The sequence below is a fragment of the Colletotrichum orchidophilum genome (assembly GCF_001831195.1).
Source record: "Colletotrichum orchidophilum strain IMI 309357 chromosome Unknown Scaffold_22.1, whole genome shotgun sequence".
NCBI lineage: Eukaryota > Fungi > Ascomycota > Sordariomycetes > Glomerellales > Glomerellaceae > Colletotrichum > Colletotrichum orchidophilum.
Window position 1 is genome coordinate 1 of NW_019172978.1, and position 15,782 is coordinate 15,782.

The 15,782-nt window shown below is 52.4% G+C and overlaps 3 protein-coding genes across 3 annotated transcripts; 1 reads left to right on the plus strand and 2 right to left on the minus strand.

Moving 5' to 3' along the window:
* Nucleotides 1-1,296: 1,296 nt before the first annotated feature.
* On the minus strand, nucleotides 1,297-1,632 carry CORC01_03575 (uncharacterized protein; the record flags this gene model as incomplete). Its single annotated transcript, XM_022615224.1, has 1 exon — nucleotides 1,297-1,632. The coding sequence occupies one exon, from the start codon at nucleotides 1,630-1,632 to the stop codon at nucleotides 1,297-1,299; it is 336 nt and encodes a 111-aa protein (XP_022478150.1).
* Nucleotides 1,633-6,985: 5,353 nt separating this feature from the next.
* On the minus strand, nucleotides 6,986-8,371 carry CORC01_03576 (2OG-Fe(II)oxygenase; the record flags this gene model as incomplete). The annotated part of the gene is made up of 4 exons (XM_022615225.1): nucleotides 6,986-7,060; nucleotides 7,128-7,216; nucleotides 7,328-8,016; nucleotides 8,085-8,371. The coding sequence occupies 4 exons, from the start codon at nucleotides 8,369-8,371 to the stop codon at nucleotides 6,986-6,988; spliced, it is 1,140 nt and encodes a 379-aa protein (XP_022478151.1).
* Nucleotides 8,372-8,969: 598 nt separating this feature from the next.
* On the plus strand, nucleotides 8,970-11,828 carry CORC01_03577 (uncharacterized protein; the record flags this gene model as incomplete). Its single annotated transcript, XM_022615226.1, has 7 exons — nucleotides 8,970-9,124; nucleotides 9,259-9,342; nucleotides 9,408-9,821; nucleotides 9,985-10,255; nucleotides 10,352-10,518; nucleotides 10,672-10,898; nucleotides 11,020-11,828. 7 exons carry the CDS (start codon nucleotides 8,970-8,972, stop codon nucleotides 11,826-11,828), a joined length of 2,127 nt encoding a protein of 708 aa, XP_022478152.1.
* Nucleotides 11,829-15,782: the final 3,954 nt, after the last annotated feature.

A 15,782-nucleotide genomic window follows, 5' to 3' on the forward strand; every position in this document is an offset into this window, starting at 1 on the left:
CGATACCATCCTTTCTGATTGCAGTTACCCAGCAGGTTCAAAGGCCTTTTGGGGGCTCTTTCTATCTTAGCTGTTCATGCGTGGCCTGTCGAGGATAGCACTCGGTATTGCGGTGACCTTTGGGGTAAAGCGGATGCTGGGATCCCAGAAATCGCCGAGTTGCCAAAGTTTGAAAAAAAAAAAAAAAAAAAAAAAAAAAAACACAAAAAGAAGGCCAGCAGGGGTGGGGGAGGGGAAGGGCGGAAGGGCGGGGGGGGGGGGGGGGGGGGGGGGGGGGGGGGGGGAGCCCAAAAAAACCGGAGGAAACAAAATTAAAAAAAAAAAAAAAAAAAAAAAAAAAAAACACATAAAAGAACGCCACGATGGTCTGTTGAATGGAAAGAAAAGAAAACCACTGAGTCCGCGAAGCTGTTTGAGAGCAAGAAGCGGCCGCTAGTTGACTGCGTACGGCAGGTTATCCGCTTTGGGTCGGTCCTCAGTTAATAAACTAAACCGCAGCAGATCCGGACAGGCGAGTCGGTTGTTTTTGGGGGCAGGAGGTTGGATTCGGCCATCCTCAATACGTCACCCCATGCGGCCGTGACGTTGTGTGCACCCTGCATATTTGGACGGCAAAAAATGTACGCTACGTCACCTTGCTTGCCCATGCCTGAAGGGAAAAGGGGGCCGGGGAAAGAAAAGAGAAGCTGCTCAGAAGTTGGCTTCTTCCCTGCGGCAGAATGCTGCTGGATGTCTCGTCTACCTACTTGTGCTTACATAAAAGAGGGCAAGAAGGAGAGAAAATATGGCTTGAGGGGGCAGGTGAGGTAAGCAGCCATGTCGTTTGAGGTACCCATCCAGGTGAGGTACCTAAGGTACCTTTAGGTAGGTAGGTAAGGTAGGGTAGACGACAGAGAAGGCAAGGCACCTTGGGAGTACGGATACTTCCAATCGATACGTTACTCCAAGGTTTAGATTGATGTCTAGGGCGGTATGGAAAGTGCGGACATCAGACGACCTCATCTCTCGTTTTCTCGAGCTCCCGACTTGAGATGACTCTAAGTGCCGCAGGGCAGGTCCACCGACCCTCCGTCAACTAGTCCCTCTAGCGTGCTGTCGAATAGATGAGGTGTGGGCGAGGGGAGGTCACTTTGCCGTCTCGCATTGTGTCCGTATTCATTGACCGACTCTCTCGCGCTCTCTCACAGGGTCCAAATCAAAGCGCCCATGATCAAGTTCCGGAGCACGTCTCCGGGCCGTGCAAGCGTTAAGGCTCAAGGCTCAAGGCTCAAGGCTCAGGCCTCTCGAGTCTCACTTTCAATGTCTTGGGTTCCGACAAAATGTCGCCCTGACCGGAGTCACCGAATCCTTCACGTCCCAAAATTGCGATGCGTCTTCGGTGAGCGGGGGCAGGCCGGCGACGAGGGGGGCCGACAGCGTGACTGGTTGGAAGTTAGGTAGGAGTGCACTGGGCGTAGGAGAAACCGAGAAGGTTCCATCGGAGGGCGGGCCCATCTCATCTGAATTGGATCTGAGCCAGATCTGCCTCTTCCTATTTGGGGGGCCAGTGTCCTCGCCGGTTCGCAACTTGGCCTCCATTGGCCAAGGGGCAACCCGCGCCAGGCTGTTGCTGTCCAGTCCGGATTGGCTCATGTGCCTTATTTTGCCAAACCTTGAACCAGCCGGCCGTGAGCTGACAGCACATATACCCTACGGATACGAGTAACATCGGACAGGGACCCCGACAGGGACCTCGGACAGGGACCCCGACTTCGGGTGGAATAAGCTTGCAAGGATCCACCTCCCCGGCCCTTTTGTTGACTCCTATCAAACACATACCTAGGTACACTACATTAGCACGATAGGTACGTAGGCACCTACGTCCACGTCATCTTCCATTGCCTACCTGATACCGTACCTCAAAGACGGATCCGCAAAAGCAGGAGCGCACCTCGGCTTCCAAGGTGAAGCACTGGCTGTGCGTCAGGCAGCTAACCGAGTCTTGCAAGGGACGACCCGATATGCAAGGGAGGTGCGGATTGGAGCGAGGGAAAGTTGGGTACGGGGCGATAATCGAGTACGTCTCTGAGCTCTCACTCTCTTCTTCCAATGTTTTCAATTTGTTTTTGAATGTCTCCATTGAGCAAAGATTCTTTGGCGCCAATTCATTATTGTAGGCTGAACAAACACTACTGCGTACTAATCCTCATAGGTTGCCCGGTATCCGTACAGACATGAAGTACATGGACGCTTGGTCGCATGACTCTCCGGCCAAGCGTAGGTACTCGGAGACCAGGGTCTGTAGCACAGTAACAAAAGGAAGGTTCAAGGGACAATTCCCACGCGGAAAGAAACACCATTTTCACTGCGTAGATATTGAAACGAAAAAGCCTGTCAACTTCAACGGCATGTTCCATTCAGACAAGCATTCTTCTCTGCATGCCATAGGTGCCTAGAGGGGCATTCGAGCCATGGTCCATGGATGGCTTCCGATTGGGAGTGGAATATCGAAAGTGCTCGTCGCGAGTTAAATGCTGCCCTTTGTCTATTTTTCGGATGGGCTCTCTCAATTTGCAAACACACCTAATTACTTAGTAATCCATCCGAGCAACTTCAAGAGGCTTTCAAATAAGTCTTGTTCACCCGTGACACATGCTTTTCTCCGGGCTCCAGCGGGGCTTCTTCGTCTCCGAGCCGGCGGGACGGCTCCCAGTCTGTCTTGTCTCTCTCATATCATGTTACATGTATGAAGTGGCCGCAAGTCTGGCAACCGCCTGGTCCAGGTCACCCCATGGCATGAAATTCCTTTGCTGACCAACAGCTCATGACAGGCTCACCGATTGGGACAACCTGTGAAGTACCTAGGTACCTTAAGCAGTTGGTCCTAGCGACACCTCGGGTTGGTTGGACGGCTGATCGGGAACGTGCCGCGACCTACCATGCTGACCAATAATCTCCGAGGCACGGATTCTATCATCGATGCACGGTATGTGCGCTCCGGGCCATGACTCCCAACATCCCCATCTTTGTCGAATCCGAGAGCAAAGTCCCCACGCTCCCAGGCCTCGACCAACCCGAGTCCGAATGCACCGCGAGCCACGCATCTTGCCCTGCTTTCCCGCCCTCCATCTGCTGCCGTCTTGCCTCATCTCTCCCACGCCTGACACCACTTCATCCCTGACACCTCGTCTCCACGTCAGTCCCCGGCTTGGCCCGCAGCACTTCGCGGCACAGCTATCGGCCGGACGCCATGATGAGGTGACGCCGGTTGGGCAAGCCCGTCCAACAAGGAGACGGCCAACGGATGACCACTCTTTCGCCGCAACCCCGGAGGCTTTCGGGGAATCGCAATTCACTTTGCAGTGGCCCCTCCCTCCCGAATCCCACTTGCCCAGTAAGATAACGACACCAGAGCGGGACGTGACGGAGACCTTTTTTTTTCCTTCTTTTTTTCTGGTCGACCCTGACAAACATATTCCCTGTCACGACCATCCAACGCCTATGCCAATCGGTCCAACTCGCGTCCGATGAAATGCTGAGACAGGTCGCCATTGTAGTCAGTCTTTCATCTGCACTGAACACACACCTCCAATCACAGGCTCGTGGCCAAGCTTATCTTTGTTTTCGGGACTTACGGATACTCTTCATCAACAAGGCGGGTGGGCGGTTCGTCTGGCTGCCCACATGATATTGCTGGCGTAGGGCGTAGGCCCGTCGCTGAGTCGCGGCGATTACCTGCTCGACTTTGTTTTCATCCCGCTTGTGACTGCTCTGCGCGCAGCGTGTATCTCAGTAAACCCACGAACATACGGTTCGCTCTACCCCCTAGTCATGTGCGCTCGAGGGCCGCGTAATCACCGACAATTGACAGCTAGCTATCTAACCCCAACACAGCCTTCAGCACTACGCCAACAGCATGGCTCATATTTGCGACAGGGGAGTTGTGGCAGTCTACCCAAGCGACAGGGTACGAGGCGTCTCTGGTGGATCTTGGGGAGTTGATGCGCTATCGGCGGCCAGCACTTGGCAAAACCCAGATATGCAGAGATCAAGGTCCAGCTTTGGGTCCAGGCCTAGTAGACTCTTTCTCCCCGCCCTCGCTTCCAAGTACGGATACCAAAGGTGAAATAGTCACTTCCGAAGTTGTGGTTTGGCTCATGGGCTTAGAAGCGAGCTAGACACGTGCTAGGTTTTTGGCAGACCAGCCGTCGCCCGCCAACCAGCGCCATCAGCCGCAATTGAATCCTTCCCCTTTTCTCCCCCGATCCGGCAAATGCATCAAGCCAGCGAGGCCAGCGCTATTTTGGTTCGCTGGAGACACCGCAGAGGTTCTCGTCAGCCCTACGTCCACGCACGGGACTCTTCTTTGGAATCATGGACAATATAGTGGCAGAAGTTCTGCCACTACAAGTTCCGCCAATACCTACCGATAGCTGTTTGTCCTAGCGCACTTCCGGTAGCCGGAGGCGTTGCTATTAACTGCTTGGGTACGTCAGCCGATCCTTAGGCCCAGACTTGATAATCTGGAGTTGTTCAGTAATCACCATGGTCGTCAAAGAGTACCTGATCCTTGGCCGAGATTATTCTTCCAGGTCCATACGTACGGAAGATGACGAGCCGGGATTGTACTGGACTGAATGGGTTACATCAGCAACTCCGCGCGGTGTGCTCGCTTCCTGTTCCGGTCGTCAAACTTTCATCATTGGCGCTCCAGCAGCCAGCCTCGATTGGCTCCTGTTTCCAACTCAGGTCCCAGATTTGAACCGCTGTCTAACGGTGCGAGCTGGCCAATGATGGCTGGTTCCATGTGGTCGGCGCGCCCTGCTGCATGTTCGCGTTTGAACGGAGGCAAAACAGGTTGCGACCCTATCGAAATGCCTAATCATGACAGGGGCTAACATGAAAGCCACTTGTTTCGGCGGTCGTCAGCTCTACTACTCGTTTAATCGAGCTATTTTGGTGAAATTCCACTTCTGCAGCGCTAGTCGTCGCTCTTTGCGGCAACTGGGGGCTCAAGGAATTCTGTTTTCTCCAGCCTCACATTCTAGGGAAAGACCCCTAGAAAAGTCAATGCAACCTGACACACGCTCAGCCAAACCAACGGTGATTGGTAAAGCATGCTGGTTTGTAGGACGGTTTGACCGTAGGTATTGTTCTAGCAAGACTATCCATGCTTATTCATCGAGCTTAGAGGTCAGATGTGACTGTCTTAGCATGTTCACGCTTAAACGCCTCGAGCCGTTTGTTTACGCCGGACGTGCCATTCCGGGCGGATGATCATGAATACACCCTCACAGTATCACTCGTAGCGGGAAGAAGTGGGGGGCAAACGACAACCCCACAGCCCCTACCAAGCCCTTCTCCTACGAAATCCCCGGATCGTGCGCCGAGCATACCATCCAATCGATCGCGGTCTTTTCGTCCGTCATCAGGTCTTATAGCCCTACCGAGAAACACAGCCAGGCTAGCCCACCATGTCTTTGCAAGGGGTCGAATTCACGGAGATGGTCAATCACATCTTACTGTTCGTACCCAATAAGCATCACTTTCGGTATCGTCTCGTCGACATTACTTCCGGCCCCGTAGCATGTTCTGCCCTGATCATTGCGCAATCAAGCTGATGAAGAGCATGTTCTCAGCGTGTTAGATCGTGCAACGTCAGAGATGCACCATGTATATGTGCAGGTTTGGACAATCAATCGATGTCCGAAGGTTATGGCGAAGCAGCAACAATCTAAACGAAGAGCTTAGGCGGAGAATAGCGGAGTTTTGCCTGCGCGATATGGAACTATCGCAACCTCCAGTTTATCCCTCGTGGCTTTGGCCTTGACAGAAGGGTCACACAGCTCTTGCCCTTGAATACTGATAAGGACGCGTCCAACGTACATACGGCTTTTCTTGGACACCGACCTTCCAGATCGAGACACCGGGGAGGAAAAGATATCTTGCGTCGGCCGGCGAACGGGTTCCAGCATCACGCGGCCGATGCGGCCAGATGGCGATCAATAGGATTCAGTACCTGGTCATCATTCCCTCCCGATTTCTCAGCCTCCAATGATGCGGGGTCGCCGCGGAGAAACGACCATCAAAGTATATCAGTTGTCTCACTTCGCGTGCTTCAAACGACCCGGTAGTCCAAAATCCGCATCCTTAAAGGTCACGAGGTTTCACTTACTACCCTGGCTGCCTGTTGCGACGATCTGATCCGCGTCACGCCGCCAGAGTTTACACTTGTTTCGATAATGGTCACTTCTCACCTACTTCAGCTCCATAATGTACTGGTACAAGACTGGAAACACCCCCACCCCGGATGTTTCCTTACGGCCATAGTCAAGCCTCACGCGTGTTACTAGCATGTGTCGGAACACCAGTCGGCAGGGTGCTAGTTCTACCCGTCAGCAGTTTTGGTCGGCCGAAGATGCGAATCACACCATGGCTCCCGTTCTTGGGGAAGCAATGATTCCACATCCATCAGCCCCCATCTCCGTTGTGGAGACGTGGCCGGGAGCGACCCAGGCCTCCAACGTCAAGTTTTGCTGGAATGTAATTATTTCTCTTACCATTTCCATACATAACGAGCCCGTATCTCCCTTTCCCTTCGGACCCTTCGGGTGGGGTACCGTCAATTATCCTTGTCTTTTTAGTGTCACCACGCATGCGGGTGCATGGGGAGAGACAAGTCGGGCTTGGAGTTCGTGTCGTTGGAGATCCATGGTGCGTGTGGGAAGCCGAGGCATGGGTCGCGGGCGAATACATCTCTGACGTTGTTCAAGCAGCTCCAACAAACGGGTGGTCAGACCGCCTTACTCCTTGAGTATGTAAATTTGATTCGATCAAAGGGCAAATTCAATAGGTCTACGCGCAGGGTATGAGGGCTGAAGCTTGCTCTTGTGGGTTTCGTTGTTGACTATCCGCTGCTTTCTGTCAGAGCTGCCTAGCAGAGGTCGAGACCAGTGTTATTCATCTTGAATCGCATACAATATGAAGCACAAATCCTCATCACAATTTAAGCCACAACTGCAGACTCCTTGCTGCTACGTGGCACTACAACTTTTGCTAGGGCTAAACGGCTGGCGATGAGCTGCCGCTACTTCGTCAGAAGGCGCTTCCCTATTCAGCGGTTTCTCCGATTGAGTGCATGGACTCACCTCACCGCACGTCACCGGCGTGTACTTTGCCGGGTTATTTTCATCAATACAAGTGGGCAGGACGCCAAGCTCCTCGTCAAAATTCAATCCTATTTTAGGGCAAGACAGGCAATCAGTACGAGAAAAAAGAGTCGGAACGTAGGCACCATCGTTTGGAATCCATGAGCTCAAGATGAAAGGTTCAAGGGAGAATATCTTACCAAAGAAGAAGGGCATGGAGATCCTGTCCTCCCTGCCGTGCTGCACGACGCGGTGAACCGTCGACTTGAGCCTGTCGTTTGTCATTCTCATGAAGAAATCGCCAATGTTGACAACGAACGTGCCGCGGATCGGCGGCGCCCACATCCACTCCCCCGCACTGTTGAGCACTTGCAGCCCTCGGTGGCTGTCCTGCCACAAGAGGGTCAAGATCTGCAAGTCTGTATGCGCGCCGACGCCGACCTCGTCCGGGTCCTGGATCGGCTCGTCGCCGTGACCCGGATAAAAGTTGATTGCGAAGTCGCCGCCTGGATAGGTTATCAGGGAGTCGAAATAGTTTTCCGGCAGGTCGAGGGCCAAAGCGATGACACGGATAAGACGGCGCGAGAGGGCCAGGCACTCGCGCCAGTGCGCCAGTACCGTGGCCTTGAAATTTGGGAGGACGGCAGAGTCGCCCTCGTCGGTCCAGATAAAGTCCTCCCGGGGTAAGTGCGCTCTGACGTGCGCGGGAACCTGGTCGAGCCGGTCCTCGTGGATGGGATCGAATTCGGGTTCGTAATGGCAGAGGAAAGCCTCTTTCCTGTCCTTAGTATCGCCCGGGTTGGCCTGTCGTTCCCGGAAGCCGCAATACCCGTAGGCTGAGGTGTTTGACATGAGCTTCCGCTTCTTCTTCTCGGGAAGCTTGAAAAATCTACCATCGAGTGAGCTCCGATTCTGATCGGGTTTCGGACGCTCTGGATGGAAGTGGAATAACCCTACTCTTTTCCTTTCTGATGAGCCGCTTCTGTCACCTGCTCGGGGACACCGTGATTCTTAATGTAGAAAAACCCGCTACTTTTAGCAGCATGCAGAATCTGCTGAGCGATCGCTTTGCGGGCAGTCAAGTCGCCGGTGAGCCCGCTCAAGTCGATGATGGGCATGTCGTCAAGCGTGCAATCCTTTGGTGGGCTTGTTGACACCAGTCTGTAAGTCGGACCATCGAAAGTGTTGAGCATGACCTTCTTTTTGCCGGCCGGCACGGTCTCGACTGCGGTTTCTGTAACCATCTTGGGAGACTTTGTTTGCAACCCAACTTCCTATTACAACGCCACGATATTCAAGACTGTTAGTCTCAAGGTAGTGTTTAATCGAAGAATATCGTGATATGACATGTGTGATTTGCCAAAACCTGCAATCCGACTACCAAGTGTGGGGTTGATGTTCTACTATATATAAAGCTTCGGTACCTGAAGCTGACGTTACACGACACCACGTTTTATCGCCACCACATTGAACTCCATTAAAGGTACCTTAGGGACATACCGTCGAAGCTTATCCCAAGGCAATAAAGGTGCGGATGAGATAAGATTGTCAACTAGGTATCCGTTGATTCCCGGTTAATTCCTTCTTCGTTTGCGTTGCCCCGCTTGGTAGAGACCCACCTGGGCCAATAGATAAAGGCCAGAGTGATCCGGCTATCTCCTGTTTCGTCCGAAACCACCATCAAAGTTCACCACCCTTTTTTCGTTTTCCTTCGAGACGAAGCGCCGTCAGGACCTTGATCGATATCTGCAACGGGGCTTATCTCCCACCAGGTTTTTAAATTTGGAGAGGGGGGGAGTTGATTAGGCGAGGGGCAGGCAAGATATGCACGACGGAGCCGAAATGCCAAGCGCGCGGCGGCGCAGGTTGAGTGACGACAGCCGGCGGGATGACGTGGGCAGGGAGGAGTCGAGCCGGAAGAGGAAGAGGCGGATCCTGTCCTGCGACACGTGTCGGAGGCAGAAGTGTCGGTGTGAACTCGACGAGGAGTCTGAAGCGTGTGCGCGGTGCCGCTCGTTGAGGCATGTTCAGCCCCCGTGTTGTTGGTTGGCTGGTTCCTTTGCAACAGCGAAGAGGACGATACGATACGAAAGAAGGATTCCAATTGGAAAAGTAGTTCTGACGAAATCAGGATTACTTGCACGTGGAACGACAGCGGCGACACGCATTCAGTTTCATCAAGAGAGGCACCGGCTAAGCTTGACGTCGAGGGAAGGTAATCTCATATTACTCATCTATTTTTTCCACTGTTTATTCCGTCTACCTACCTACCTAATACAGTAACACTTACGAGCTTGTTGCTGGCAGAAACGCTGACCAACCTTTCAATGGCAGGTTTCGAAGCCTAGAAGCGTCCATAGTCGACCTCAAGGCAACCATACAAGAGCTGGCAACGGGAAGCCGGCCAGCAACGAATAGGACACTACCGACAGGGCGTCAGGAGAGACGCTACCAGTCGCAACAGCAACCGTCACTTGCGGAAAAGAATGTTGTTGACGAACATGAGTCTGACAAGGCCAGGGGAAATGACGACGTCGAGCCGGCGGACCGACATGTTTACTTATCTCCTGCCGAGGTCGTGCGCAAGGTCGGGAGCCAGCTGAGCGGAGGTTATCGGAGGACATTCGATGTCCAAGCCGATGTCGTCTCGTCGGGCATTTTGGACGAAAAGACGGCTCGCGATTTGGTTGCAGAGTGAGTTTTCTCCAATGTTAGCCCACGTACCTTTACATGGCCTGGACAGTGAGAAAGAAATGAACATGCATGCTGAGATGTGCGGCGAATCATGTTATCCCAACATGTTGCCACAACTATACCGTGGTATTGCAACTGCTAACCCTGTCTTTCATGGACGCAGATTTGTCCGTCGAAGGCGACACACGCTCCTGATCAACAGCGAGATCGACCTCGCCCCTAAGAACAGGGACTTGCGTCATGCCTCGCCCTTCTTGCATGACGCCTGCTGTCTGCACGCGATGCGCTTTTCCGAGCACAGCTCATCGGTGCTACACCGCCGCGTATTCGAGCACGTGCGGTTGCAGATGGGACAGCTGATGATTGTGAGCCCGCTGCCATTGGAGGAATTGACGGGCATCATGATTATGGGTTTATGGGCTTCGGCGCCATCGGTACGTGGCGCCATATGTCGGAGTCTAGCACGAATGCTGGGGGAGGAAAAGAAAACTGTGAGACCATTACAGATTTACTGATGCAACAAAAAGCAGGGGCCGGAATATATCGACAGCTGGTTAGTGAGCGGGCATTGTGCGCAACAGGCAATGTTGAGCATCAACTTTTCGGAAGTTTTATCGCGGACGAAATCGAGGACTTCGACAGAAGAGGATCAGAGGGTTATGCGACTTTGGGCCAACACCTGCCTGATAAATCTCCAGTGAGTCTTGCCTGCGATGTTTGATATCTCGAGTGGTAACTTGTGACAAAAAAAAAAAAAAAAGACTGGAAAGGATAGGTGAATTGGAACGACATTCGAAACGCACTGTCGGATACACACATAAGAACATCGCTAATGCCAATCAATATGCAGTTGGGCCGCGACCACTAGTCGACCGGCGACCGTACCGGCCGCCTACCTCCAGCAGTGCAAGCTCCTCCTCAACTTTGAAGAGGTGACAATGCGAGACGCCATGGTCTATGCCGAGATTATGCTTTACTTGATTTTGCAGGATAAGTTCGCACAACGATCTTACTTGAGAAGCAACGGCGCATGTGAGGAGCTCTCGGCATGGAAAGCGAGGTGGAATTACCTATTTGGTAAGTCGCGAACGTAACCATTGCACAACGCACATTCAAAGATGGGACGCCAACCTTGGCAAATCCGACGAATTCATTGCAAGGAGGCATCATGTAACTTGCTGACGTATCAAATAAACAGATCTTCCTGCCGCATCAACATTGAGGATAAGTTACTCAATAGCGTGGCTAATTCTCGCCCGGCGTTCACTCGAACACGACCAAGCCACCTCGGACCAAGACTCCTTGTCGAGTTCACCAAGGCTCGCTCAGGCAGACGCCCCAGCGGGCACAACAAACAGAAACGCGGATTACCAGGGCCCTCCCGACATGACGCAGTCGCGCGTGAGGGCCTTCGCGACAAACGTTGTCAGAGCATTTGTTGACATGCCGGGCTCCCGCGCCGAGGAGCTGCCCGAGTTCCACCGCCTGTGCGTCGCGTACGCGATGCTCATTATCTCAAAGTACGAGCACAAAACGTCGTTACTCGGAGGTGATGGCGACGGCGACGGCGACGACGCAGTGCTAGAACTCCTCCGCGCCGCGCAGAGGCACAACGGCGTCCGAGGAAACAGTGCGCCGTCTGCGATTCAATTCGGGCTGGAGAGGGCATTGAAAAAAGTTGCAGAGAGGGCAGAAGCTCACGCCGGTGGTCTTGCCCGGGCTGCGGCTGGCGGAGATGGCCACGGGCTGCCGGACGTGGAACTGTCCTTTACGAGGAGCGGGCACACCCGGGGTCCGCCGGCTGTGGCCGCCGGCGCCGCGGCAACGGCTTCGGCGACTTGGACACACCATCAACAAGACACTGTGCCGGGGCAACATGAAAATCATCCGTCTTCCTTCACGGGGACGACGCTGGGACCGGAGTTTGATGAGTCGCTCTCCTTGGAGACGATGGATATCTTTTTCAGCGGCGGCCACCTTGGGCTTGGTGATCACTCGTTCTTTTGACGTTGCGACTTGGCATCCGAGGTAGGTCTTTGGATATAGAACACGCGCTGGAAAAATCAAAAAGCAGATAAATAGATGGGGCAATCTGAGCCTTGAAACAAAGAAACGACATTGGCGCACCTCTTGTCTTCCATGCCCGCTGGAGTTTGACTCCAAACCAACACGTGATCGCATCCGCGGACTTTTCCGAAATTCCCGCTCTCGTTCGTCCTGTGATGTCCATTCTCAAGCTCGTCTTGATAAACAAAATCCCATTGATCAAAATGAAAGTCGGATGAGAGGTATAATTGCCATTTGTACGCAATGAACGAGAGGAAGCCATGTTGGCGCGCTGTTCGGCCTCGGTGGAAACCTCCTCGAACCCTCCGAACCAGCGCAAATGCGAATCCGTATCCAATTCCCACGATCCAGCGCCCTGGGTTTTCCACGAAATTGTGTAAATGTTCGTATCGGAGCGTCGAAGTCGCTGATGAGAGGGCAAGTCGTATTTGACGTGTGAAGGACTGGAAAAGCCGGATGTACTCCGTGAGCCTCCAATCGCCTTGAGAAAAGTCAATTGGAGGCTCACGATTTCGACTATTTTTGACGGATCTCTCTGCGTTACTTACTTATCTATGTTAAAGCCCAGAGATCTCCCAGAAGAAATTCGAATAAAAACCAATTCTCCCAGGTTGGTCGGTTTGCGTTTGCGCCGAGATCGTGTCAAGAGCCTCCATATTCGGATATCCGCGCCGCAACGCGTCTGAATTTTTTGTGATGAAAGACTTGAGCAATTCCTCGGGATTTTTGAGTCGCTCTTGGATTGCCTGGTCGGGGTTGACAGGAGATCGTCGATTTCGGATTTCATAGAAGTTGGCCGTACGATTGAATCGGCGAAGTGATTCTCGCAATTAAATCTGATGCTGCAATAATCCAGTTGTACGCTTAACATTTGGGTCACCTTTGGTACAACACCAAGAGACAAAAAAAAATTCCCGCGCCTTTGAACAAGGAGAAGTCTTCTGTCCCAGCGAGGAAATAAATGTCTTGAGAATCCCGTCAACGGCACCGGAGACTCGTCGTACTAACAGAGAAGAGTGTTTGAAATCTTTTGCGCAGCTCTCCAGGTTTCAAAAAATAAATTTGAACATGCCTCCTTGGAAACGCAAGATTGTGTCTCGTCACCTGGAAAAACCAGTGTTCCAGACGCTGCGTCAGGGCTAGAACCGACAGGTCACACCGTCACAGGTGTACCGCGCCGCTCCCTCCACCGCCGTTTTTGAACCCGATTATCCGGTATACTCGTTCCCCAAATCGTGTATCCGTGAACTACCAGAAAATCGTATGTCGACCGGGCTCATGTGTGACTGGTTTTGACCAGCCGCTCGGTCGTTGGACAATGAACGTCATGGACCCATGGTACAGTCTTTTTTGGTATTTTGCCACCGCGCGATCTCTGTACGCGCCAAAGCTCAACGGTCTGGAACGTCTGGACCGCATACCCTACGCATGCGCATAGAGCATTAGAACAAGAGTAGGTAGGGCGCAAAAACCTAGTCTTTATAGAACTTGTAGTGGGCCAATCGTCGACAACCATGGCTTGGACACCAAAAGTGTATATCTTCACCGGTTGAGCACTAGTCGGAGCTTCCATCCAGGTTTCATCTTGTAAAGTCTCGCTGAATCGTTTTCGCCCTTTGGTCTGGTATTTGAGCTAGTAATCTGGTCAACAACTTCTGTCTCTTTCTCCGCGACGTCATACGATGAGGATCGACTTAAAGACTGCACCGGGGGAGGGGGATAAATAATTCAAAAATACAAAATGCGTTCGACCTACACCTCGAGGAAGCGAAGAATTCGCGTTCACAAAACTTGCTATAAATCATGTTAGTCTCTAAAAGAGGGAAGATTGATAATCAGTAAACACGGACAGGAGACTTGGTTAAAGAAAAGTTTGATGCGCGGCACCGGGTTTGAACCAATGCTGTTTGGTTAGTGACATTCCGTATTCTGTAGAGATACTAACCTACTTTCTGCTTTTCAATAGTGATGGGAAGGCAATGAGTTGACCTCTACTCCAACCACTCTTCTGTAGCTTCTGGGCTGTTAATCTTTGGTTTTTTCTTCTCAATTTCGAGGACCCAGTAGCGAGGGGGCTTAAGAGGACGAGCGCATATTCGACACGGGGGCCGAGGTCGCCGTGGAAGTCTGCTGCGTATTCAGCGTTTCGGACTCTTATGTTTTCAGTCCGTTTGCAAATGAAGGTCCTGGGGCTGTTCCTGCGGCCTTACTTCGCAAAGCATCCTCCATGACCAAAGCCGCGTCGCTTCGGGAGCCAAGCACAAACGTATCTGCCACATACGAAGCGCAAGAAGCCGAATCTCAGATCCAACCTTGCCGAAATTTCCGGAGCCTTGGTCATCAATAATCGCCGGTCTACCAAACCCGCCTCGCTTCGATAGCCATTGGCCAAGGGTCAAACAAAAATCTGTCCTGCAAGCTGCGAGAGACCGACTGCCTCATACAGCCAGTGTCGACTTTTCCGACATCGAACGATCGCCGCCTGCCCATCTCTGCTAGGTCCGAAGTTGCGGTGTGAAGGGGCGATGCGTCTGAATCTTGCACGGCATGCTGTACGCAACAACTTTCCGAATGCCGTCGGCCTCGTGACATCCGCTTCTGATGTACACAATACTCTGAGTCTGGTCGCTCGCCTTTACTTCTGCTTTCGAGCTCTCAGCCTTTTTGCAAATGGGAAAGAAGTTAGAAAGTGCTTGCGGCGTTGAAGGTGTAGTTTGCAAGCATACAAAGCAATTGTTGTATAATCCCCGTGCTAATAACTTTATTCTTGTCAAAAATCGCCAACTTACATTCTCGCAACGGTCTGTTAGCAGAGGAAACAAAATGAAAATCCCCCGCCTTGAGTATTTCAACTTACTAGAAGCCGTCAACGACGACTAATCGACCTCAAAAGACCAGTGGTTCGTGCCTCGGGCCACTTACAGGATCTCTTGAAAGTTGAGAGTCTCGTGATTTGTCGCCAACCGGTGAAGACAAAGATTCAAAAGTCACTGCCAAGCTATGGCTTGTTTTTTCGGACTCGGTGCAAGGGCATGACGATCGCTCTTGTTTGCGAAGTCGAGTCACATTTTGAGGAACTAGCATGAGGGCTTCGAGACACTCTTGAGGGATGGAGGGAGGGTGTTTGTAGCCCTGCACTGGAACCGCCAAAAGGGGATGAAACAAGACGCATCGACCAACTCGGCAGAAATTGAGGGACTTTCTCTTCTCTCAAGCCTCGACAGTCACTTGGCCGTCAGCATCAGGCACGGAAGCAGTCTAGTGTCGATACAGATTGAGCCGAAGAAACGGTGCCGTGCCATCTGGTCGCGACGAAGTCTAGTTCTAGATCAAAGTCCGAGGTTTGGAGTTGGCGGCTACAGGAGCTTAGCTGAGAGGTTTTCAGGTCGGACCTCTATCCTTGCAACGACTGTAGGCTTGGCTCTCACGAACACAGCCCCCTCCGCAAGTCTAGGTACTTGTCTAGATCTGGATGGCTGTACAGATGCCGGTCTTCGGAGATAAGCTCATCCTGGTAAGGCTGCGCCCGAAGTGATGGCTTTGCGACCGGGCACGGCCGTGGGTCCCGAAGACGATGAGGGGGACAAAGTTAAGAACAGATCAGCCCGGCGAAAACGGCTGCTTCAACATGTTGAGATAGGACACTTCGGAGCCAAGGTTGGTTTGAAGTAGAAGCTCTTCTGCGCCCGCTTCGTCTGCATGGCGAATTTATGTTTGACTTTCGGCGGAAATTAGCGTCAGTGCATCCTGATCAGTAATCACAGCGAATCTTGACTGAGATTGGATGGCTGAACTGTTGACGACGTCTGAAGGGGAAGCTTGGGTAGTTGAACGTTTTCAGTTTTTCCCCTGTCCTGTTCGAGCGAGACCAGTTGGCCGGGCCGGTCAATACAT